Here is a 27486-nt window from a genome sequence, read left to right on the forward strand (position 1 = left end):
ATCCAAATTTATGTATCCTAAAATGTAAATAATCAATATAATTTAAGAGGGGAAATACTGTGCTCAATACCGGACGAAAACAAAGTGAAGCGCGTTCCAGGTCGCGCTCTCCAAAATTCTTGAGTCCCTTTTGTGTGACACATGGAAAGAACAGGATTACTTCTTCATTTCTCAAAGGAAAAACATCAAACAATTTCTAAAGACTGTTGACATCTAGTGGAAGCTAGGGATTACCATAGAAAACTAATGGAAAACACATTGAGCTCAACATTTGTTTTCCCTGGATGGATTGTGCTCAGGGTTTCGCCTGCCAAATCAGTTCTGTTATACTCACAGACATTATTCAAACAGTTTTAGAGTGTTTTCTATCCAAATCTACTAATAATATGCATATCCTAGCTTCTGGGCCTGAGTAGCAGGTAATTTACTTTGGGCACGCTTTTAAAACGGCCTTGAAAATACTGCCCCCTAGCTCAAAAAGGTTTTAATCGGCTTCTAGATATGTCACACCTGTTGGGTGGATGGATTATCTAATAGGGATGTAAACAAATTTGTGCACAGAATTTGTGAGAAATCAGCTTTTTGTGAGTATGGGACATTTATTTTATTCCAGCTCATGAACTTGTTCTCAACTAGCCTACCTGGTTTAATAAAGGTGAAAAAAAATAAAAAAATGAAACATGGGACCAACACTTTACATTTTGCATTTATATACAGTACCAGTCAAAAGTTTGGACACACCTACTCATTCAAGTATTTTTCTTTATGTTTACTGATTTATACATTGTAGAATAATAGTGAAGACATCAAAACTATGAAATAACACATATGGAATCATGTAGCAACCAAATAAGTGTCTTAAAGTAATGATGGACTGTTGTTTCTCTTTGCTTATTTGAGCTGTTCTTGCCATAATATGGACTTAATGCTATCTTCTGTATACCACCCCTACCTTGTCACAACACAACTGATTGGCTCAAACGCATTAAGAAGGAAAGACATTCTACAAATTACTGTCACGGCCGTCAAAAGAAGTGGACCCAAAGTGCAGCGTGGTGAGCGTACATATTCCTTTATTATGGAATGACGCCAACGAAACAAGGTAAACAACCGTGAAGCTTACGAGGGCTAAGTGCCGCTAACAAAGATAACTACCCACACTGAAGGAGGGGAAAAAGGGCTATCTAAGTATGATTCCCAATCAGAGACAACGATAGACAGCTGTCCTTGATTGAGAACCATACCCGGCCAAAACATAGAAATAAAGAAACATAGAAAAACAAAACATAAAATGCCCACCCCACATCACACCCTGACCAAACCAAACAGAGAAATAAAACTGCTCTCTAAGGTCAGGGCGTGACAATTACCTTAAAACAAGGCACACCTGTTAATTTAAATGCATTCCAGGTGACTACCTCATGAAGCTGGTTGAGAGAATGCAAAGAGTGTGCAAATGGTAGAATGAGTATGTTGTTTGTTTTGTGGAAATATATTGTGTAACCTCTCCTTTAAAATTAATAACATCCATGGTCACATTTTGAGGTTACTGTAACTATAAATGTGTTCTTATGTAATCATAGAAAGCGTGCATTTTCAAGATTGCATGCAAAAGTCACAGGTCTGTGGAGATCTTCACAATTGCTTTAGTAATCTGTGCATTATCTCTAACAGCATTTATGACTTGCACTATGTGTTTTTAATGTAATCTCAACTGCAATCCAGGTCATTTGGTTGTGCTATTTGCTTAAGCGCAGTAAGAACACATTAAGTTGTGATATAAATATAAAATATCTGACATTGTATTCCCGTTTGAATTCCCATGTGTTGTGCTTTGAACTGGTGAAAGTGCAGAGATAACACATTTTAGATGGAAACTGATTTAAAAAAAATCAGAAACAAATGATCAATTGGAATTTTGTTACGCTTTTAGATGCTTGAAAGCATAGTGATAACACATTGGGAATTCAACATATTTCTGGCTGTGTTTTTGAGTGGGTGATTAAAGGTTGAAATCTCATTGATCAACCTCTCAACCAAATATGACCGAAATGTCCACGTTGAAATTATGTTGTGTGCCCAGTGGGAATACACTCTTACAGTTATTATGGTCAAGAACATAGGCTATTCATTTTGGTGATTTAAAAAAAACTTTGATTGCCCCTAATAGAGTTCAGTTGCTAGGTGCACTAGCATAGGCTAGTAAGATCCAATGGAGACATGAAGCTGTGACTCAACAGTGGTCCTTGGTGCTGACCCTCGGGGCTGTGGTGGCCTGTTGCTTAGTGTTAATGGTAGTTAGTAGAGATACAGGGTCACACAGTCACTGAATGCTGTGTTTTAGCTGGAAGAATGCTGTGAGTCTATTTTGAAGGGAAGAACAGGATACAGTCATTGTAGATGTTGGAGTGATCAGGTATTCAAAGCATGCAAACCAGTAAGCAAACACCTCCTCTGATTATTGTTATGCAAAATGAACTAGCCATAAAGTCAATCATGAGAAACATTAGCTATTATTTTGACATTGTTCTATACGGCTGTATTTTCAGCAATCGACATATATACCAGTGGATTTGAGTGACAACCTTGGCTATTTGTAAGAGCGTGGTGGAAATAATTCCACTTCATTCCATTGATGAGGCACTGGCTTTTAGGTTGTAGTCTAGTTTTGTTTGCTTCATATTCTTTCTAAAAGCCACGATGAAGGCCATTGATTAAGGCCAAAACGTCATGCTTTTAATAGCTGCTTAAATACAATATAGTTTTTTATTGGTGCGCAGGCGCTGCTTCGCCTTTTACTTTTCAAAAACATAAGACAAAGTGACCGGGAGCTGTTGGAGCTTCCATCTTTATCTCCCTCTCCTTTATCTTCTGTTTGTGCATGAGGCCAAAAGAACAGGCTCACTGATTTGTGACGCAACCTCCCCTCTGCTGTTGGGACAATAGAAGCTTTCTACTCCATGACTTCTACTGGCACAAGACTAGAGGTAGGCTAGAGTCCCTGTGGGTTACAGTCAAAATCTGGTTTTATGTTTGCAATTTCTAGCCTAAACCTTTTCAAATATGGAATCACAGGCAAATTTTTTTGATTTCGCTCTGGTGGTGTGTTGTGTGTCATCTCTCACGGACAAGAATAGATTTCTGGCGGCTTGTAGGGTGTTATTATTACTTGTTTATAAAATGTTGATGTTCTCAATCAATCAAGCATGAATAATTGAGGATCTCTACACTTTCACAATATGTGTCCAATACTGCCAATCCATGTTATCAGATGAATATGTGTCCCCACTGTGGTCACATAATATAATCTGTGACCTCCCTCTCCTGTATACTACATGAGATGGTGGACTGGAGCGACCAGCCCGACTAACGGTTAAGGACAAAACCTCTGTACTCTTAATCAGCTTATTGCTGGCTTATTCAAAGGCCCTCTTTCAGACAGAGCAGCTGCTGCCGCCGGGCCGGGCCCAGTTTGAGTTAGAGGGTGTGACTGCTGGCAGGCCTCGCCGATGCAGAGAGACCGGTTGGTGATTAACAAATGTCAGTAGACTTTGGAATCTGGGGAGCCGAGTCAGATGGCATTGTCCTCTGTGCTCAGAGGAAGGTCTCCCAGGTGGCCGGGTCATGCTGGCATGCTTTTCCTTTCTTTCTCCCCTCTTTCCTCACCCCTCCTCTCTGGCACTTCAAGCCCAAGGCTGCAGATTTTTTTCTTTGCTCTGAAAAGGAAGTCCAGGCATGCTTTGCATTGTTAAACCCCTTGAGGAGCTTAAAGACAATTCCTAAAATGCAATTTTTATCTCTTCCTGATTGTTAAAGAAATGGTGTGGTGTCACTCCAAACATCCAACCCTCTCGATTATTTGGGTACAGTCATTTTATAAATCCATTTTATAAGTCCCCAATAAATGAAAGGGCTAAGTCGGGATGGCTGGCAAGTGCAAGGTGGTTTTGCTGAGCTTTGCAGGCTGTACCGAGGCAGCCAGGCTGAAGGACTTGGGTACAGTACATTGGGCAGATAGATTTCTGTCAGCAGCTCTCCAGTCACTGTCTGGGCTGTCTCAGGCCCCATCACAAAGTACCCCCTTTTCCCAATTATAGTGCACTACTTTTGACCAGGGCCCATATGGGATAAGGTGCCATTTGGGACACAACCTAGCTGTGAGGAGGATCTGATCCATGGGTCCATGTTGTGCAGTGAGAGCACTGGCTGAACACCTAAGCACACATAGCTGGCTGGCTCCTAAAATGGCTGCCCTTGAAGCTCAAAGGATCTGCCGCACAGCTCATTGCCTGACTGTCAAAGCCCTGATAGAGTAGATGAAAGCATTACAAATACCATCCATTAACTTGGTGTGGCTGTCATGGAGTCACTAAACTGACACCAAGAGAAATAGCAGTAGTAGTAATTTTAGGTTGAGGCTGTTTTCTCCTTTCATTTTTTTTTTTTTTTTTACCTCAAAGGATTCTTCTTGATATCCATGTCAAGGAACCTGGCTTTAGAATGCAACTTTGTTCTGTGTTCTGAGTTCTGACAAGAGAGCTGCCAACAGATCAGGGATGGGCCTTTCATGGCGCAGTAACCTGACCCTGGACAACAATAAGGCTGTCTTCTCAGGGACACACTGGCAGGCAGCAAGGGTTGTTCCAGTGGAGGTAGACTGGTTACTGAACGTCAACTGTTATGGTTTAAGTCCAGAGATCTGCAGCAACAACAAAAAAACGACCTATGATAGGGGTAATAGCAAAACAAATGGACATATGACTCAGTTTCTTCCCTTTCTACCAGAGCTCCGTTGGTTTGGCATAGTATTATAGTAATATTAGTAGTAATATATTTTTTTTAGCTCTGCAACAGGTTGTTAACCATGTTTAATCCTTTTTTTTTACCTTTTGTATGGTGAACATGTACAGGACCAGGCAAAGGGAGAGAATGTGCTCAACTCAAATTTCCATTTAGAGGACACCATTTTGTCCAGAGGTCTGTTGGTTAGCCATAGGTGAGGAAGGCTGATGTCATGTGGCTTTCGAGCTCTGCAACAGGTTGTTTTTTAGCAAACTATACCTTCGGTATAGTGAAAATGGTAGGCTACATTTAGAGGACACCATTTTGTCACGGGTGCAGGCGCTTCAAATAATCAGGAAATACTAGGCATTATTAAAAAAAAAAAATTTTTTTAATTCACCTGTTTTTAACCAGGTAAGCTAGTTGAGAACAACTTCTCATTTACAACTGCGACCTGGCCAAGATAAAGCAAAGCAGTGCGACACAAACAACAACACAGAGTTACACATGGAATAAACAAGCGTACAGTCAATAACACAATAGGGGAAAAAAGAAAGTCTATATACAGTGTGTTCAAATGGCGTGAGGAGGTAAATAGGCCAATAAATAGGCCATAGTAGCGAAATAATTACAGTTTAGCAAATTAACACTGGAGTGATAGATGAGCAGATGATGATGTGCAAGTAGAAATATTGGTGTGCAAAAGAGCAGAAAAGTAAATAAAAACAATATGGGGATGAGGTTTATTCCATGTGTAACTCTGTGTTATTGGTTGGGCTATTTACAGATGGGCTACAGTGCCTTGCGAAAGTATTCGGCCCCCTTGAACTTTGCGACCTTTTGCCACATTTCAGGCTTCAAACATAAAGATATAAAACTGTATTGTTTTGTGAAGAATCAACAACAAGTGGGACACAATCATGAAGTGGAACGGAATTTATTGGATATTTCAAACTTTTTAAACAAATCAAAAACTGAAAAATTGGGCGTGCAAAATTATTCAGCCCCTTTACTTTCAGTGCAGCTAACTCTCTCCAGAAGTTCAGTGAGGATCTCTGAATGATCCAGTGTTGACCTAAATGACTAATGATGATAAATACAATCCACCTGTGTGTAATCAAGTCTCCGTATAAATGCACCTGCACTGTGATAGTCTCAGAGGTCCGTTAAAAGCTCAGAGAGCATCATGAAGAACAAGGAACACACCAGTCAGGTCCGAGATACTGTTGTGAAGAAGTTTAAAGCCGGATTTGGATACAAAAAGATTTCCCAAGCTTTAAACATCCCAAGGAGCACTGTGCAAGCGATAATACTGAAATGGAAGGAGTATCAGACCACTGCAAATCTACCAAGACCTGGCCGTCCCTCTAAACTTTCAGCTCATACAAGGAGAAGACTGATCAGAGATGCAGCCAAGAGGCCCATGATCACTCTGGATGAACTGCAGAGATCTACAGCTGAGGTGGGAGACTCTGTCCATAGGACAACAATCAGTCGTATATTGCACAAATCTGGCCTTTATGGAAGAGTGGCAAGAAGAAAGCCATTTCTTAAAGATATCCATAAAAAGTGTTGTTTAAAGTTTGCCACAAGCCACCTGGGAGACACACCAAACATGTGGAAGAAGGTGCTCTGGTCAGATGAAACCAAAATGGAACTTTTTGGCAACAATGCAAAACGTTATGTTTGGCGTAAAAGCAACACAGCTCATCACCCTGAACACACCATCCCCACTGTCAAACATGGTGGTGGCAGCATCATGGTTTGGGCCTGCTTTTCTTCAGCAGGGACAGGGAAGATGGTTCAAATTGATGGGAAGATGGATGGAGCCAAATACAGGACCATTCTGGAAGAAAACCTGATGGAGACTGCAAAAGACCTGAGACTGGGACGGAGATTTGTCTTCCAACAAGACAATGATCCAAAACATAAAGCAAAATCTACAATGGAATGGTTCAAAAATAAACATATCCAGGTGTTAGAATGGCCAAGTCAAAGTCCAGACCTGAATCCAATCGAGAATCTGTGGAAAGAACTGAAAACTGCTGTTCACAAATGCTCTCCATCCAACCTCACTGAGCTCGAGCTGTTTTGCAAGGAGGAATGGGAAAAAATGTCAGTCTCTCGATGTGCAAAACTGATAGAGACATACCCCAAGCGACTTACAGCTGTAATCGCAGCAAAAGGTGGCGCTACAAAGTTTTAACTTAAGGGGGCTGAATAATTTTGCACGCCCAATTTTTCAGTTTTTGATTTGTTAAAAAAGTTTTAAATATCCAATAAATGTCGTTCCACTTCATGATTGTGTCCCACTTGTTGTTGATTCTTCACAAAAAAATACAGTTTTATATCTTTATGTTTGAAGCCTGAAATGTGGCAAAAGGTCGCAAAGTTCAAGGGGGCCGAATACTTTCGCAAGGCACTGTATGTACACCTCCAGCGATCGGTTAGCTGCTCATGGTGAAAGTGCAAATGCTTCTCCTAGGAAGGGAATGCTGGTGGATGGGTCTGTAAGATAGGAACACGAGTCAAATAACAGCGTTTCTGCAATGCAACAGTTTGTAAGCTCTCTACTTTCTATTTTTCTGAACAGGAACTGTCTGGCACTGATTTTATAGGCCATTGCCATAAGGGCTGGTCAAATTTTATAGACATCTTACCAATAAATGACCCCCAGAATGTTATGTTGTGATTTTTCATTGGGCTACACTGTGCTAGTAGTGTGAAGCATTAATCCTCTTTAAATACATGGAAATATTAATGTCCTTGGCCTAGACAAATGCACAGCACAGAGAACCTCTGGCAAATGGATGGAAAATGTATTAAATATTGCCTCTGCTTCTGCTATCTGCAGATTTAGGCCTAGTGTTTTAGTTAAGCTTAAAGAAAGTGTTAAATCCAATAAAATAATATTTTTAAAAAAGAGTGCACATCGCGTCATGGCCAGTTTAATTGCTAACGAGTTACATTTCAAGGTAATGCCATGTGTCTCTCTGTGTCATCGGGTGGACAAGAGGAGAAAACCATTTGATAAAAAACTGTCAAAACTGCCACATAAACAGCCATTTTATGCCCCAGTCACTTTTCACTCTGTCAGTTTTATTAATGCGTTGAAATATATATATTTTTTCCTTTTTAAATGACACTGAATATAAACTGAATATAAACTCCTATTATTGGTATTTTTTTATGCTCTAAGAACTGGCCTGTTTTATTTTACATACTGTATTTGTTGAAACATATTTTAGAATGGAAAGGTTACCATTTGGAGTATTTGTGGTTGCCACACAAGTTCTGGGTTTATGTTTGTTTCACAACAACAATACATCTGTGGCATTGGTCTACATGAAAAACTATCCATTTGAAACAGAAATATGAATGAAGTGGCTATATATCTGGTGGCTATGAGTAAGTACTGGAAGTCAGTTTGACTATCAAGCAATGCCATTGGTTAGTTAGAATGCCAAGGTCAGAGGTGACAGGTCATACCAGCTCGGAAGTGATGTTGACCTTATCATCAGTTGTGTGTTTCATCAAGGAACAGAATAGCACTGTAGTCACAAACCTTTCTCTCTCTCTCAGTGGATTCATTCAATCTTATTTGAGAGGGAGCTAGGGCGTGATGCAATCTGAGGGAATTGTTTGTATGTGTGATGTAGATACGGGGATGCAGTCTGATGGTTGCATCCCAAATTGCACCCTAGTCCCTATAAAGTGCACTTCTTTTGACCAGAGCACTATGGACTCTTTTCAAAAGTAGTGCACTATATAGGGAATAGGGTGCCTTTTGGGATGCAGTTTGACGGTGCTGCACTCCAGCTGTGGCTTATCCCAAGGTAATAAAATGGAACAAATCAACTCAGTAATCCCTCCTCAGCTCGCCATTGTTCTTGGAACCATGGAACAAACAAAAAAAACAGATCTTCTTCTTAGTATGCAATGCAGTAATGTCAGAGCTGAAGAATCCAGCCTTTTCTCAACCTCTCTGTTACATTTCTATCACAGGTTTTTAGCCTACACCGGTGCTAGGCCTAAAGATTCAGACTTTTGTGTTTCCACCCCTGAGGCCTAAATGTGACATGTTATTGTCTGAGTCTGAGGCCTCACCCATTCTCTTTTGTCTTTTTCTTACCAGGTTTCCCTGATTTTCCAGGGAGTCCTCAGCGATGGAGGTGCTACAGTGCGATGGCTGTGACTTCCGTGCTGAGTCGTACGACGACCTCAAGACCCACATCCAGGATGTACACACGGCCTTCCTGCAGCCCACTGATGTTGGAGAGGGGGACGGGAGTCCCTGCCAGTCCAGGGCAGACTCTCTGAACTCCCCCAACCAGACAGAGGGGGAGGAAGAAGAGCAGAATAAATCTCCACAAACTGAAACGGGTAAGGGAACTGCATCAACGGTGATGTTTATGGACAAATGATTATGATTAAGGTTATGGTTATTATGCTAAAGATAAATGTTTGTTATTATTATTATTTATGATATTGATATAATATGTATATGTATATGTATATGTCTTATTCTTTGCATACAGTGCCTTCAGAAAGCATTCTTACCCCTTGACTTATTCCAATTTTTTTGTGTTACAGATTTCTTTTTTTAAATGGATGAATTAGATTTATTTTCTCACCCATCTACACACAACACATGTCAAAGTGAAAATGACAAAGTGAAAACATATTTTTAGACATTTTGGCAAATTTATTGAAAATGAAATACAGAAATATCTAATCTGTACCAGTCCAAAGTTTGGACACACCTACTCATTCCAGGTTTTTCTTTATTTCTTTTACAAATTTCTACATTGTAGATGAATAGTGAAGACATCAAAACTATGAAATAACATATATGGAATCATGTAGTAACCAAAAAAGAATCAGGTCTTCATGGTCAAATTGCTGCAAAGAAACGACTACTAAAGGACACCAATAAGAGGAAGAGACTTGATTGGGCCAAGAAACACGAGCAATGGGCATTAGACCGGTGGAAATGTGTCCTTTGGTCTGATGAGTCCAAAGATTTTTTGGTTCCAACCGCCGTGTCTTTGTAAGACGCAGAGTATGTGAACGGATGATCTCCGCATGTGTGGTTCCCACCCTAAAGCATGGGGGAGGAGATGTGGGGGTGCTTTGCTGGTGACACTGTCTGTGATTTATTTAGAAATCAAGGCACACTTAACCAACATGGCTACCACCGCATTCTGCAGCGACACTCCATCCCATCTGGTTTGTGCTTCGTAGGACTATCATTTGATTTCAACAGGTCATTGACCCAACACACCTCCAGGTTGTTTAAGGGCTATTTGATCAAGAAGGAGGGTGATGGGGTGCTGCATAAGATGACCTGGCCTCCACAATCACCTGACCTCAAACCAAATGAGATGGTTTGGGATGAGTTGAACTGCAGACTGAAGGAAAAGCAGCGAACAAGCATATGTGGAAACTCCTTCAAGACTGTTGGAAAAGCATTCCTCATGAAGCTGGTTGAGAGAATGCCTAGAGTGTGCAAAGCTGTCATCAAGGCAAATGGTGGCTACTTTGAAGAATCTCAAATATAAAATATACTTTGATTTGTTTCACACTTTTTTGGTTACTACATGATTCCATGTGTTATTTCGTAGTTTTGATGTCTTCACTATTATTCTGCAATGTGTAAAAATAAAGAAAAATACTTGAATTAGTAGGTGTGTCCAAACCTTTGACTAGTACTGGAAGTTTCACACCCCTGAGTCAATACTTAGTAGTTTTTCAAGATAAAAAAGAAACAGAAAGGCACTAAGCACAGGCAAATCCTAGAGTAAAATCTGGTTGTCTGCTTTCCACCAAACACAGGGAGATTCATTCACATTTTAGCAGGACAATAACCTTAAACACAAGGCAAATCAACAATGGAGTTGCTTACCGAGAAGACAGTGAATGTTCCTGAGTGTCCGAGTCACAGTTTGGACTTAAATCTACCTCAAAATCTATGGCAAGACCTGAAAATGGTTGTCTAGCATTGATCAACAACCAATTTGTCAAAGCTTGAAGAATTTTGAAAAGAATAATGTGCAAATGTTGTATAATTCAGGTGTGAAAGCTCTTGGAGACATACCCAGAAAGACTCACAGCTGTAATCTATGCCAAAGGTGCTTCAACAAATTATGAATTCTTATGTAAATGAGATATTTCTGTAAAATATTTCCAAAAACATGTTTTTACTTTGTCATTATGGGGTATTGTGTGTAGATGGATGAGGGGAAAAAATATATTTAATCCATTTTGATTGAAATCAGGCTGTAACACAACAAAATATGGAATAAGTCTAGGGGTATGAATATGTTCTACTATTTACAGTATATTAACATTGAAATTGCTATTTAAGGAAATACTGTTTTATCATCTCTTTTTTCCTTTCTTTTCCATTGGCCACTCCTTTGAAACAGACTTTTCAAGTTCAAACCAAATGCCATACAGCAAGTCAGCAAACCATCCCAACAAAACTGCAAATCAGTTATTCCAGTGCAAAATCTGTGTTCGTTACTTCAGATCAAAATCTCTGTTGTCTGAACACACCAATAAGGTACATGGAACCTCACTAAGTGGCGGGAACTCACCTGCCTCCCATACATCCAAACAGTCCAACTATAACATCGTTATCCATGACAGTCTTGGGAAAGTGTTCTCCTGCCAGTATTGTACATACAAGTCCCCACGCAAAGCCAGGATCCTGAAGCACCAGAAGATGTATCATAAAGGAAATCTGGACCCCCCAGAATCTCTGTCTGAGGCTGTTGATGACCCTGAGTCATTATCGTCCGAGGAGCCCAGTGAGGAACTATCAGAAGATGTGGTAGAGCGTGGTATCCTAGAGTCCATGGTTAAACCTCTGGGGAAGTCGAGGGGAAACCAAGCGCTTCGAAGAGAGTGGTGTGACAACATGATGAAAAAGCACCGCAACATGGTGAAAATTATCTCAACCATCCAGCCGAGTGGAGAAGGAGAAGGAAGCGCAGGCTCTTCTAAATCTGATTCCCCTTCCTCCCCCAGAAGCCCTCCTATCTCCAAAATGGTTTTCAAAGATCTGAGTGGTAATGAAGGCTCCTCTGTAGTCAACTCCTCAGTTTTCAAGCTCAACAAGCCTGCCTCTGGGATATCACCCTATCAGTATTCACAGATTCAATCGGTAGCGCCCAACAGCACGGGATCCTCCATTTTGTCTGAAAGGTCCACCTTTGTCATGTCCGATGTTTCCAACTCTGCCATGGAGATGGATTTGAGCATGCTTGACGACTCCAGGAGCACCTCTGAGGAAGATGACGAGGAACTGGGTGATGAGGATGATCCCAATTACACCGACCCCTTGTCAACTGGGGATTCTGCCAAGCAGCTTCTGTCCGAAGAGGATAACAAGATGCTGGAGACTAAAGGGATACCATTCAGAAGGTACATGAACAGGTTCCAGTGTCCTTTCTGCTCTTTCCTCACCATGCATCGCAGAAGCATCTCCCGTCACATTGAGAACATACACCTATCTGGGAAGACGACGGTATACAAGTGTGATGAGTGCCCCTTTATCTGCACCAGCCCTCTCAAGTTAGGCACGCACAAGCAAAGTCACTCCTCAGACTGGGACACCATGGACCTGACCAGTGAAAGCCCAGGTCCTCAGAATAACGAGACACCAGAATCAGTGAACGGAGGAAACGTTGCTGCTTCCAAAGTCAATGGGAAAAAGCTAAGTAATGTGGGCAATGATCTAAACCAGCAAAATCCTCACCGCTGTACACTCTGTAGCTTCTCGACAACCACGCTGAAAGGGCTGCGAGTTCACCAGCAACACAAGCACTCCTACTGTGACGACATGCAAGCTGCCAGCTTGGAGGGCTCTACAAATGAGCAACAGGACTCGGAATTGGAAACATTCTCCAGTTCTCCGAGCCAGGTACAAAAAACACAGACTTCAATTCTAGGACTTGGATCCAAAAAGCACTTAACTGGGAAAACTGCAAGGAAGTCCATCAATGATCTACCTTTGGATCTGTCCCCAGTCAAGAAGAGAACTAGGATTGATGAAATTGCCAACAACCTTCAGAGCAAGATCAGTCAGCAACAGGAGGATCTGGTGATTAATCTGGAAGAAATTGATGATGAAGAGGAAGGCGAGCTCAACATGAATGAAGATGCAGGCAGAGACAAGGAAGAGAACAACGGTGAGAGTAAAAATCATGTCTACGTTTACAACAAGCTTTACGAAGGCCGGGTGGGTAAAAGAAAAAGAACCCTCACGTCAAAGCTAAGAAACATTCCCATTGCAATGACACTCTCTGATGATGAGGACAAGGAGTCTATTGATCTTAAAGCGGATCTCCAAGACCAGAGCAGCCAAGACAGCCGGGACACTTCTTTCCAGGAGAACCTTGACTATACAGAGGACTCAGGGATGGCACGATTCTATTGCAAGCACTGTGACTACCATAACAAGTCAGCCCGCAGTGTGAGCACCCACTACCAGAGAATGCACCCCTACATTAAGTTTAGCTTTAGATACATTCTCGACCCTGAGGACCAAAGTGCCGTATTTCGTTGTCTGGAGTGCTTCATCGAATACACCAACTTCAACAACCTTCATGAGCATTACATGGATCACCACCCAGAAGCCAGCAATGTGCTGAACTTCAACCAGCCAGATTTGTTGTACATGTGCCGCTTTTGTTCGTACACAAGTCCAAACGTCAGAAGCTTGATGCCCCATTACCAAAGAATGCACCCTGAGGTGAAAATAAACAACGCTATGATCTTCTCGAGTTACGTGGTGGAACAGCAGCACAAGGGAGCAGAATCTCAAACGCTTAGAGAAATTTTAAATTCCGGTCCCAAGAGTTTCACATGTAGCTCCTCCACTTCCACACCAAAGTCCTCGTCCAGTCCTGTGCTCAAAAGTGTTGCAAAGACACAAGATTCAAGCTCTGAGACAGAGGCCCTGAAAGAGGTTGGTAATGTTGTGGTCTATGACTGTGACTTATGCTCCTTTGCTAGCCCTAACATGCACTCTGTATTGGTTCACTATCAGAAAAAGCACCCAGAGCAAAAGGCCTCATATTTCCGCATTCAGAAAACCATGAGAGTTATCACAGTCGATAGGCCACAGTCAGCAGGCAACTCTTCTTACAACATCAATATACCAACCCCTGCTAAGTCGCCAAGCGCCACCATGCCATTTGGTACAGATGAAGAGATATACTACTGTAAACATTGTGTGTACAGCAACCGCTCTGTAGTGGGAGTTCTTGTCCATTATCAAAAGAGACATCCAGAAATAAAGGTGACTGCGAAATACATCAAGCACGCCGCTCCCACCTCTGGGTTGATGAAACTAATGGATGAGCTTCAGATTGCACCCCCAAAGCAGTTTCTCAAACAGTTCAACAACAATGGATTTGATGGGTCCAGCAATTCTCACGCTAGAGTTGTCACAGAGAAAGGAGAAGCAGAGATGCTTTTCTTCTGTCAGCACTGTGACTACGGGAACCGCACTGTAAAAGGAGTGCTTATTCACTACCAGAAGAAGCACAGGGACGCAAAGTCCAATGCTGACCTTGTACGCCGGCACACTGCAGTGGTCCGCAGTCAAAGAGAGCGAGCGCAGATGGGCCAGTCAGGCACTGCCGCCTCTGCCATAGCCCCTGCTGCTCCCACCGAGACCGAGGCATCCTCCGGATGTCTTCGCTCACTGAAGTGCAGGCACTGCTCTTATACATCTCCATACGTTTACGCATTGAAGAAGCACCTGAAGAAGGATCATCCTACTGTGAAAGCCACAGCCATGACCATTTTACACTGGGCGTACCAAGATGGCATCCTGGAGGCTGGTTATCACTGTGAGTGGTGCATCTACTCCCATGCGGAACCCAACGGGCTACTAATGCATTACCAAAGACGCCACCCAGAGCACAATGTTGACTACACGTACATGGCAAGCAAGCTGTGGGCCGGGCCTGATACCACCACCTCCCAGCCAGGGGGGAACGCTGGGGACAGTAAGCACTACCAATGCAGAGATTGTGCTTTCGAGGCGTGCTCCATCTGGGATATTACCAACCACTACCAAGCTGTCCACCCCTGGGCTGTCAAAGGGGATGAGTCTGTACTATTGGACATAATCAAAGGTCCAAGATCCCAAGAGAAAGTCCACCCCTCAATGGCTAAAGGACCACCTTTCACTTTTCTTCCAACTGCTCACGATGAAGGACCATTGGATATCCCTACCTCACCTCAAGAGCACCAACACCACCAATACCATCCCAGGCTCTCCCACACAAGCAACTCGATCTCCAACAACCCCTACCAGTGCACTGTATGTCTGTCTGAGTATAACAGCCTACATGGACTTCTGACACACTATGGCAAAAAACACCCAGGCATGAAAGTCAAGGCGGCTGACTTCGCACAAGAAGCTGATATAAATCCAAGTTCGGTTTACAAGTGCCGACACTGTCCATATGTGAATTCACGCATCCATGGAGTTCTTACTCATTACCAGAAGAGGCATCCGTTGGTGAAAGTCACCGCTGAGGACTTTGCGGATGACATCGAGCAGGTTAAAGATATAACTGAAGTGGATGACAAGTGCAAGACCCAAAGACAGGGTTATGGAGCATATAGATGCAAAATGTGTCCGTACACTCATGGAACATTGGAGAAACTGAAAATTCACTATGAAAAATATCACAATCAACCTGCTTCAGATATGTTCAAGCCTTCCCTCGTGCCATATTCCACTGTGAAAGAGGAGGTGGTCGCTGAATGCAGTGCCACAAGTGTATCATCAGAGGTACAAGAGGTTAGCGAATTCAAACTTGCTCTCACCCAGTTCCCTATCAACAAAGGAGATACCCATGCTGTGTTTAGGTGTCAGCTCTGCAAGTACTTCTGCTCAACCAGAAAAGGCATAGCTCGACACTACCGCATCAAGCACAACAACGTCAGAGCTCAACCGGAAGGCAAGAACAACGTCTTCAAGTGTGCTCTCTGTTCATACACCAATCCCATTCGCAAAGGACTGGCGGCACATTACCAGAAACGTCATGACATTGATGCCTATTACACACATTGCCTGGCAGCCTCCAAGACTTTGACGGAGAAGCCCAGTAAAGTGGTGGTGCCCATGGCATCGGAGGCTGAAGGGTCGGAGCTGAGCGAGGAGCTACGATTAGCCGTGGAGAGGAGGGAGTGTTCGCTCTGTGCGTTCCAGGCCTTCAGCAGGAAGAGCATAGTTTCACACTACATCAAACGCCATCCAGGAGTCTTCCCCAAGCGGCAACACACCAGCAAGCTTGGACGCTACTTCACTGTGCTCTATGCCAAAGAACCAGAACATGTTGAAGAGGTAACAGAAGTGGTGGAGGTTGAACCGAAGCCCGAGCCAGAGGGAGAGGTTGCCGAGTGGCTGCCTTTCAAGTGTTTAAAATGCTTCCAGCGATTCAGCACGGTGAAACTTCTCTCCATGCACTACAACGACCATCACAGTGGCAAGGACCACAAACAGGACTTTGTCATCCACCCCAGCCTCACGGAAGATGGGACGGAGACAGAGCTCTATCAGTGTTCCCACTGCGAGTTGAAGTTCCTGGGCCTTCCTCTCCTCAGCACTCACCTGATGAACCATAACGAGGAGTTCCAGAAGAGGGCGATGCGGCAAGAGAGGAGGAAACAGCTCCTTTGCAAGCAGAAGTTGTCCGAGCCACCGGAGACAAAGCCTGAGAAAGTGAGTAGAAGAGTTTACAAAAGGATGGTGATTTATCATCTCAGTAAAATACTAGATGTGCCCATTGTTTTGGACTAGAATGAGAATGAAAATGAGACTGTGAATAATAACTAACAAACAGTATATGAAGCATTTCCACTGTATTGGGCTAACATAGTAATGTTACACATAGTATTGATGTTTAAAGTTTTATCGTTAGAAATGAAATCCGTTATAGAGAATATCAGTGGAATGAGTGTAAGGCTGTTAGATTTACCACATTTTCTTCCCTTTTTTCTTTTCTTTTAGCTTGTGAATAATGCTGACAAAGCACCGATCGGCTACAGGTGTAACTTCTGTGTGGAGGTCCACCCTACTCTCAGAGCCATCTGTAACCACCTGAGGAAACATGTCCAGTACGGGGAGGTCAAAGAGGGCCATGTCAAGGTAAGATCAAATAGCCAAGAGTTTGGTAACACACGGGGGTCATGCATGCTCTTACAATGCATTATAACCACATGATAATGCATTATACCTTCAGGATTTAACCGGTTAAGCGTAAACTCTGCAATTCTGGGGACTTACGTTATTATTTCATTGAATTGAGTTTGCCTCAGAAGACCCTGGGGTATCAGGTTACATATCCACAGCAACTGGAAGCTGGAACCTTATTGAGAGGTCTCTGAATAACTGAACATATTCACTCTTGCTATCTATGGGTAGGTTTAACAGAGAATATTAAATGTAACCATACTTTATAAGTTATATATCATCAATGATACTATTTAGCCCTATGGCTTTTGCAAAGTCATCAAGAGCTGTTTCAATTCAACCCAGGTTTTCACAGAAAATAGACAACACAAATAAGGTTTTGGCTTCAAGTTAATTATGAATATGTTGGATTAATTGAAAGAATGGAACTAAATCAAATGAAACTTTAGTTGAAGTGCATTTAGAGTTTGATTGGATTAGAGTTAGTCCTTTTCTTTATCTTTGAGGTTTGGTTGAGATGAAGATGTGACTCCAACACATCAATTATTAAGTTGTAGACAAACTGGATGTTGAATTGTGTTTGGTTGTCTGTGCAACCAAATATCAACATTTGAAGGAGATTGGATAGTTCTGCTTGGATAGTTCCATCTGTGCCACTGACTTATTCTGGCTTGTATTCCAGTGTGTCAACAAATGAATAGTTTATATGTGGGATTTCTGTCCCCATCTCAAACAAAAATCTAAGTTAAGGAATAGGTCTGTGGAGATCTTTACAATTGCTATAATAATCTGTGCAGAATCTCGAACAGCACTGATCACTTGCGCTATCTACTTTAAATGTATTCTCAACTGCAATCCACGTCATTTGGTTGTGCTATTAGATGAAGCACGGGGATAACACATTCATCTGTTGTATAAATAAGCAACATATCTGACATTGTATTCTCATTTGAACTTTTAAATAGTTTGTGTGACTACTAAACCAAAAATCAGACATTGTTTTTCCATTGGAATGTGGATGTGGTTTTAGATGGTTAAAGGCATAGTGATAACATATTGGAAGTGTAAAACAATTTTGGCTGTCTTTTTGAGTGGGTGAGTATAGGTTGTAATCTCATTGATCAACATCTCAACCAAATATTACCCAGTTATCCACATTGAAATTATGTTGTGTGCCCAGTCGGATCGTTCTACAACAAACACAAATGGTTTTATATCAAGTTTAAAAAAATAAAAATAAAAAATGTGTAGATGTGAAGAATGAATAAAAGCCGCGACCCAAAAATAAGGCTACTTTTCCCTAACTACAAGTTTTATCATCATCTATTACAGTAGTATGGTAGCTAAAATCTTATAGGATGTCATTTGTAAAGTTGATTGTAGATATATGTAGATTATCCCAAAACATAATGTATGTCAAATCCGTAAAACTATCATTTCGAAAACAAAACATTTATTCTTTCAGTGAAATACGGAACCGTTCCGTATTTTATCTAACGGGTGGCATCCATAAGTCTAAATTTTCCTGTTACATTGCACAACCTTCAATGTTATATCATAATTATGTACAATTCTGGAAAATGAATTACGGTCTTTGTTAGGAAAAAATTGTCTTCACACAGTTCGCAATGAGCCAGGTGGCCCGAATTGCTGCATATACCCTGACTGCTTGCACGGAACGCAAGAGAAGTGACACAATTTCCCTAATTATAAGAAATTCATGCAGGCAATATTAACTAAATATGCAGGTTTACAAATATATACTTGTGTATTGATTTTAAAGAAAGGCATTGATGTTTATGGTTAGGTTTGGTGCAACGACAGTGCTAAATCATCAACCGTTTGGCGAAGTAGGCTGTGATTCGATAAGAAATTAACAGGCACCGCATTGATTATATGCAACGCAGGACACGCTAGATAAACTAGTAATATCAACCATGTGTAGTTAACTAGTGATTATGTTAAGATTGATGGTTTTTTATAAGATAAAAAAGTTAAGTTTAGCAACTTATCTTGGCTTCTTGCTACCCTCGCGTAACAGGTAGTTTAGCAACTTACCTTGACTTCTTGCTACCCTCGCACTCCACGAGGAGACTGCGTGGCAGGCTGACTACCTGTAAGGCGGGTGGTTAGAGCGTTGGACTAGTAACCGGAAGGTTGCAAAAACGAATCCCCAAGCTGACAAGGTAAACGTCTGTCGTTCTGCCCCTGAACAAGGCAGTTAACCCACCGTTCCTAGGCCTTCATTGAAAATAAGAATGTGTTCTTAACTTACTTGCCTAGTTAAATAAAGGTGTAAAAAAAAATCGAAATTACATTTTATTTTAAAGATCGGCCAAATCGGTGTCAAAAAATACCGATTTCCGATTGTTATGAAAAGTTGAAATTGGCTCGGCCATTCCGATTAATCGGTCGACCTCTACTCCAGAAGGCGCATTTTCTTCTGTTGGAGCCATTCTTTTGTTGATTTACTTCTGTGATTTGGGTCGTTGTCCTGTTGCATCACCCAACTTCTGTTGAGCTTCAATTCGCGGACAGATACCTAAGCCTAACATTCTCCTGCAAAATGTCTTGATAAACTTGGGAATTCATTTTTCCGTCGATGACAGTAAGCTGTCAAGCCCCTGAGGCAGCCAAGCAGCCCCAAACCATGATGCTCCCTCCACCATACTTTACAGTTGGGAGGAGGTTTTGTTGTTGGTGTGCTGTGCCTTTTTTCTCTCCACACATAGTGTTGTGTGTTCCTTCCTAACAACTCAACTGTAGTTTCATCTGTCCACAGAATAATTTTCCAGAAGCGCTGTGGAACATCCAGTTGCACTTTTGTAAACTTCAGACATGCAGCAATTATTTATTTTTTTGGACAGTAGTGGCTTCTTCCGTGGTGTCCTCACATGAACACCATTCTTGTTTAGTGTTTTACCTATCGTAGACTCATCAACAGAGATGTTAGCATGTTCCAGAGATTGTAAGTGTTTAGCTAACACTCTAGGATTCTTCTTAACCTCATTGAGCATTCTGCGCAGTGCTCTTGCAGTCATCTTTGCAGGACAGCCACTCCTAGGGAGAGTAGCAAAAGTGCTGAACTTTCTCCGTTTATAGACAATATGTCTTACTGATGCTTACTTGCTGATGAACATCCAGGCTTTTAGAGATACTTTTTAACCCTTTCCTGCTTCATGTAAGTCAACAATTCTTAATCTTAGGTCTTCTGAGATCTCTTTTGTCCGAGGCAAGGTTCACATTAGGCAATGCTTCTTGTGAATAGCAAACTCACATTTTGTGATTTTACTGTGCCTTGCGAAAGTATTCAGCCCCCTCGAACTTTGCGACCTTTTGCCACATTTCCGGCTTCAAACATAAAGATATAAAACTGTATTTTTTTGTGAAGAATCAGCAACAAGTGGGACACAATCATGAAGTGGAACGACATTTATTGGATATTTCAAACTTTTTTAACAAATCAAAAACTGAAAAATTGGGCGTGCAAAATTATTCAGCCCCCTTAAGTTAATACTTTGTAGCGCCACCTTTTGCTGCGATTACAGCTGTAAGTCGCTTGGGGTATGTCTCTATCAGTTTTGCACATCGAGAGACTGACATTTTTTCCCATTCCTCCTTGCAAAACAGCTCGAGCTCAGTGAGGTTGGATGGAGAGCATTTGTGAACAGCAGTTTTCAGTTCTTTCCACAGATTCTCGATTGGATTCAGGTCTGGACTTTGACTTGGCCATTCTAACACCTGGATATGTTTATTTTTGAACCATTCCATTGTAGATTTTGCTTTATGTTTTGGATCATTGTCTTGTTGGAAGACAAATCTCCGTCCCAGTCTCAGGTCTTTTGCAGACTCCATCAGGTTTTCTTCCAGAATGGTCCTGTATTTGGCTCCATCCATCTTCCCATCAATTTTAACCATCTTCCCTGTCCCTGCTGAAGAAAAGCAGGCCCAAACCATGATGCTGCCACCACCATGTTTGACAGTGGGGATTGTGTGTTCAGCTGTGTTGCTTTTACGCCAAACATAACGTTTTGCATTGTTGCCAAAAAGTTCAATTTTGGTTTTATCTGACCAGAGCACCTTCTTCCACATGTTTGGTGTGTCTGTTTGACTTGTGGCAAACTTTAAACGACACTTTTTATGGATATCTTTAAGAAATCGCTTTCTTCTTGCCACTCTTCCATAAAGGCCAGATTTGTGCAATATACGACTGATTGTTGTCCTATGTACAGAGTCTCCCACCTCAGCTGTAGATCTCTGCAGTTCATCCAGAGTGATCATGGGCCTCTTGGCTGCATCTCTGATCAGTCTTCTCCTTGTATGAGCTGAAAGTTTAGAGGGACGGCCAGGTCTTGGTAGATTTGCAGTGGTCTGATACTCCTTCCATTTCAATATTATCGCTTGCACAGTGCTCCTTGGGATGTTTAAAGCTTGGGAAATCTTTTTGTATCCAAATCCGGCTTTAAACTTCTTCACAACAGTATCTCAGACCTGCCTGGTGTGTTCCTTGTTCTTCATGATGCTCTCTGCGCTTTTAACGGACCTCTGAGACTATCACAGTGCAGGTGCATTTATACGGAGACTTGATTACACACAGGTGGATTGTATTTATCATCATTAGTCATTTAGGTCAACATTGGATCATTCAGAGATCCTCACTGAACTTCTGGAGAGAGTTTGCTGCACTGAAAGTAAAGGGGCTGAATAATTTTGCACGCCCAATTTTTCAGTTTTTGATTTGTTAAAAAAGTTTGAAATATCCAATAAATGTTGTTCCACTTCATGATTGTGTCCCACTTGTTGTTGATTCTTCACAAAAAAATACAGTTTTTATATCTTTATGTTTGAAGCCTGAAATGTGGCAAAAGATCGCAAAGTTCAAGGGGGCCGAATACTTTCGCAAGGCACTCTTTTTTGTATAGGGCAAGGCAGCTCTAACCAAGATCTCTAATCTCATCTCATTGATTGGACTCAATTAGCTTTTGGAAAAGTCATTAGCCTAGGGGTTCACATACTTTTTCTCACCTACACTGTGAATTTTTAAATTATGTATTCAATATAGACAAGAAAAATGCAATAATTTGTGTGTTATTAGTTTAAGCACACTATGTTTGTCTATTGTTGTGCCTTGGTGACCAATTTATGCAGAAATCTAGGTAATTCCAAAGGGTTCACATTCGATTTCTTGCCACTGTAAAAGTTAATGATTTATCTGCATATTATTCATGTGCATGCATTCAGATTAATTACTTTCTTACAAATAGAATGATGATGTATTATTATGTTCTTTTCATCCCATAACTAATTTTAGCCCTTACCCTCTCAAAAACAGGAAATATAATTTTTTATTATTTCAGCTGTAACTGAAAGGTTACTTCTGAAGCTGCTTTGCAAATAATACAATTCCCCTACAACTTCTCTCTAAATTCCACTGTGTCCCCCAACTCTTTAGTTCAGAGTCCGACTTGACTTTTGACTCCTAGCCCTAAGAGACCCCACACTGCCGAAGTCTGTTTTTACGGATGGCAGGGTTCTGTTTCCAGTTTTTTTTTTATTGCAACGGAGACCCCTGGGTAGACAGTCTGTCAACTTCCCCTGGAGAAAACAAGCGAGGTAGTCCCTCCTGACCGTTGCAGGCAGGCAAGGGGAAAAGAGGCCATAACATTGAGGGCAGCGGGTAACCGTTTCAACATTAGTATTCCGATGAGGTTGCCAGGGACTTGGCAAAGGGACGGCAAGCCTGAGGATTTAACGCCTCACCCAAGACAGAAGCCAAATTAAGGCCTTGTTGGTTTTGCAGACCAGGGCCAGGCCAGTCCAGGCAGTTGTACACTGAATACAGAAGATGGCATGTCAGGATATCTCAGGACAAAAATTAACGTGGAGGAAAAAAATTATAATAATGGCAATAGGAAAAAGAATAACTCACAATCTACAACAATCCTTTGTGGATTATTATACATGTAATATTTAGGATGCTTAATAAGTGTCAACAAACAACAAATATATAAAGACAACAGTATTCCATTACTCAACAATATGAAAGCCTGCGGGTGGTTTAAACCTTCCAGACTTGGAAGTGTATCCCCTCACTACCCAGGGCTTTTACTTGAGACATATAGTTAATTGCACTAACGAGGAACAGTGGGTACATATTGAAGATGATCATGCTCATCCCCAGAATCTGTTTATGTGTCTATTTTTCAAAGGATAAAGCTAAAAACATGAACAACTTCATAGTTAAGAACATTTTAACAATATAGAAGAAAATGTAACATATTCTACAAGAACCAATGTCACTCTCTAAAAACACAACCTGGATAACGAAAGGCGTAGAAACCATTATGTCACTTGGTAACTTGAAATACACGTATTTCCGTTCCAGAATTTAAAAAGTAATTTTGGACTGACCAATGTAGATCATTTCAAATACATATCACAAAAATTACATATCACACCATTTCGATTTGAAATATGTTGATCATCAGAGCAACCCATGAGGGAATCTTATTTGAGTCAGAAAGGGATGTTCATATGATAGGTAAGATGTACAAAACCTTGCAGAGAGCCTATCCAACTGACAATCTCTTAATAAAATAAACTACTTGACTTAAAAAGAACTGATGTTGGCACAAGATGGAGGGAAAGTTGAAGCATAACTAATGAAATTACAGTTAATAAAAATGTACGCTTAATCCAGTATAAACTAACGTATAGAATTTATTATACAAAAGACTAAATGTACACATTCTACAGTACAACGGTAGAGTCATATCTTAAGTCTAGAACTAACAATGATTCAATAATCTATGCTTTCTGGGAATGCTATAAAGTCCAAAAGTTATGCAAACTTACTTTTAATCCGTCTGTCTGCATATTTCAGAACACGGAATATGGGGGTGTAGTTAGATACCCAATGGGCTGGACGATTCCCTTCTCATCTTGAAAAAACGTAATCCGCCATCATTAATACAATGGAAAAATTGAATGATTTATTATTGAAATAGCGTGGGCGATTGAGAAAAAAAACAAATTGGCACAATTTAAGTCCCGTGGCAAGCAATGCAGGCACTAAGGATAGGGGTGTCTGTAAATTGTTGTTCATATGTTTATTTTACCCCCCCCCCCCCCCCCCAAAAAAAAAAAAATAATAATAAAAAACTATAGGAAAGAGAGAGCGAGAGAAGTCATCTTCATACCAAAAACGCTGGAAATTTGTCCCCAACTAAAGCGAAAAACTAGCGAGAAGCGTGTGAGCGGAGCAAGCAGAGCGAGGTGGATGGAAAGGACTGGACAGGCAGAGCAGTGACTGTATGCAGTGCCGGATTAAGAAATCATAGGCCCTAAGGCTTTGAGTTAAAAATAGTTAAAAAGTAAGAAAAATATTAGCTAAATAAAAAAGGAGATAGTAACACTTTTTTTTTTTTTTAAGAATGAGGCTATATACAAGGATTACCAGTACCGACTCAATGTACAGGGGTGCGAGGTAGTTGAGGTAATTGAGGTTATACAGTATGTATATGTAGGTAGAGATATGAATGTTTTTCCTCATCAATCTACACACCATATCCCATAATGACAAAGTGAAAATAGGTTTCTAGAAATGTTTGCAAATGTATATATATATTTTTAAAACATAAATAAGTTATTTACATAATTATTCTGACCCTTTGCTATGAGACCCAAAATTGAGCTCAGGTGTATCCTGTTTCCATTGATCATCATTGAGATGTTTCTACAACCTGATTGGAGTCCACCTGTGGTAAATTCAATTCATTGGACATGATTTAGAAAGGCGCACACCCGTCTATATCCGCGCACATCTGTATATATCTGTCGTTCTGCCCCTGAACAGGCAGTTAACCCACTGTTCCTAGGCCATCATTGAAAATAAGAATTTGTTCTTAACTGACTTGCCTATTTAAATAAATGTCAGATAAAATGTAAGGTCCCACAGTTGACAGTGCATGTCAGAGCAAAAACTAAGCCAGGAATTTTCCATAGAGCTCCAAGACAGGATTGTGTTGAGACACAGATCTGGGGAAGGGCACCACATCATTTCTGCAGTCCCCAAGAACACAGTGGCCTTCATCATTCTTAAATACAAGAAGTTTGAAACCACCAAGACACTTCCTAGAGCTGGCCGCCAAGCTGAGCAATCGGGGGAGAAGGGCTTTGGTCAAGGCCCTGATGGTCAAGAACCTGATGGTCACTCTGACAGAGCTCCAGAGTTATTCTGTGGAGATGGGAGAACCTTCCAGAAGGACAACCATCTCTGCAGCACTCCACCAATCAGGCCTTTATGGTAGAGTGGCCAGAAGGAAGCCACTCCTCAGTAAGGCACATGACAGCCCGCTTGGAATTTGCCAAAGGGCACCTAAAGACTCTCAGACCATGAGTAACAAGATTCTCTGGTCTGATGAAACCAAGACTCAACTCTTTGGCCTGAATGCCAAGCATTAAATCTGGAGGGAACTTGCACCATCCCTACGGTGAAGCATGGTGGTGGCAGCATCATGCTGTGAAATGCTTTTCAGCGGCAGGGACAGTGATACTAGTCAGGATTGAGGAAAAGATGAACGGAGCAAAGTATAGAGAAATTCTTGATGAAAACCTGCTCCAGAGCGCTAATGAGCCATTTCCAAATGCCTGAAGGTGCCCAGTTCATCTATACAAACATTAGTACACAAGTATAAACACCATCGGACCACGCAGCCGTCATACCGCCCAGGAAGGAGAAGCGTTCTGTCTACTTGAGATGAACGTACTTTGGTGCGAAAAGTGCACATCAATCCCAGAACAACAGCAAAGGACCTTGTGAAGATGCTGGAGGAAACAGGTACAAAAGTATCTATATCCACAGTAAAACGAGTCCTATATCGACATAACCTGGAAGGCCACTCAGCAAGGAAGAAGCCACTGCTCCAAAACTGCCATAGAAAAACCAGACTACGGTTTGCAACTGCACATGGGGACAAAGATCATACTTTTTGGAGAAATGTCCTCTGATCTGATGAAACCAAAATAGAACTGTTTGGCCATAATGACCATCGTTATGTTTGGAGGAAAAAGGGGGAGGCTTGCAAGCCGAAGAACACCATCCCAACCGTGAAGCACAAGGGTGGCAGCATCATGTTGTGGGGGGAGTTTTCCTGCAGGAGGGACTGGTGCACTTCACAAAATAGATGGCATCATGAGAGAGGAAAATCATGTGGATATATTGAAGCAACATCTCAAGACATCACTCAGGAAGTTAAAGCTTGGTCGCAAATGGGTCTTCCAAATGGACAATAACCTCAAGCATACTTCCAAATTGTGGAAAAATGGCATAAGGACAACAAAGTCAAGGTATTGGAGTGGCCATCACAAAGCCCTGACCTCAATTCCATAGAAAACTTGTGGGCAGAACTGAAAAAACGTGTGCGAGCAAGGAGTCCTACAAACCTGACTCAGTTACACCAACTCTGTCATTAGTAATGGGCCAAAATTCACCCAACTTATTGTGGGAAGCTTGTGGAAGGCTACCTGAAACTTTTGACCGAAGTTAAACAATTGAAAGGCAATGCTACCAAATACTAATTGAGTGTATGTAAACTTCTGACCCACTGGGAATGTGATGAAATAAATAAAAGCTCAAATAAATCTTTCTCTCTACTAATATTCTGACATTTGACATTCTTCAAATAAAGTGGTGATCCTAAATGACCTAAGACAGGTCATTTTTACTTGGATTAAATGTCAGGAATTGTGATAAACTGAGTTTAAATGTATTTGGCTAAGGTGTATGTAAACTTCCGACTTCAACTGTATGTATTGCAGGCTATAGTAGGCTTCTAAATAAACTTTCCAGTGACACACTGACTTACCGGTTATGGCCGATGCGCTCGTCATGGCAATATCCTATCTGAAGATAAGCTACTTTGATTAAAAAAATGGCGCGGGTCGCTTAAAGTTGGGAGTTGTTGAGAATGAATTGTTATATTGCTTTTACAGACAGATTAGTCTTCTCTTTTCAACAGTAGGCATTTCCTTTCCGAATTGTACATTCTCCCCAAAATTGTATTTTGAAGTTTGCTACAGGCAAAATTACAGCTGCAACTAACTATAGAAATATAATCCATAGATGGCAGTACACAGTCAAGTCAGGACTGGGATCCATTATTAGTTTTTCCATGATTTTAACAGTCAAATCACCTGAGTAAGAGGTTCTAAAACCCTTCTATGGATTATGCTACATGTCTATGGCCACAAAGCAACAAGCTGTTCTATATTTGGCAAGCGTGCTGCCTAGGGCTGTGGCGGTAATTACATTTTGCCAGACGGTTATTGTCATGCAAAAGTGTGCCGGTCTCACTGTAATTGACCGTTAATGAACATAAACACGTTTAGCGTCTCCTTGCATACAAGCCACTGATGCGCACCTTTGGAACATCTACGGGTTTTTTTTTTTTTAAGTAGAATAAATCAGTTTAATACACACCATC

The 27486-nt window shown here is 41.3% G+C and overlaps 1 protein-coding gene across 2 annotated transcripts in view; it reads left to right on the forward strand.

Annotated features, from left to right (window-relative positions):
• LOC110523964 (zinc finger protein 462) overlaps window positions 1-27486 on the forward strand; it is a 95661-nt gene that overhangs the window by 29672 nt on the left and 38503 nt on the right. For both annotated transcript variants that reach the window (XM_021603144.3, XM_021603145.3), the window contains exons 2-4: window positions 8918-9165; window positions 11211-16531; window positions 16820-16957. In XM_021603144.3, the coding sequence (XP_021458819.3) occupies window positions 8949-9165; window positions 11211-16531; window positions 16820-16957 (5676 nt within the window). In that variant the 5' untranslated portion in view covers window positions 8918-8948. The remainder of the gene's footprint in view (window positions 1-8917; window positions 9166-11210; window positions 16532-16819; window positions 16958-27486) is intronic.

The sequence above is a fragment of the Oncorhynchus mykiss genome, chromosome 5, assembly GCF_057628025.1.
Source record: "Oncorhynchus mykiss isolate SJ-2025 chromosome 5, ASM5762802v1, whole genome shotgun sequence".
Taxonomy (NCBI): Eukaryota; Metazoa; Chordata; class Actinopteri; order Salmoniformes; family Salmonidae; genus Oncorhynchus; species Oncorhynchus mykiss.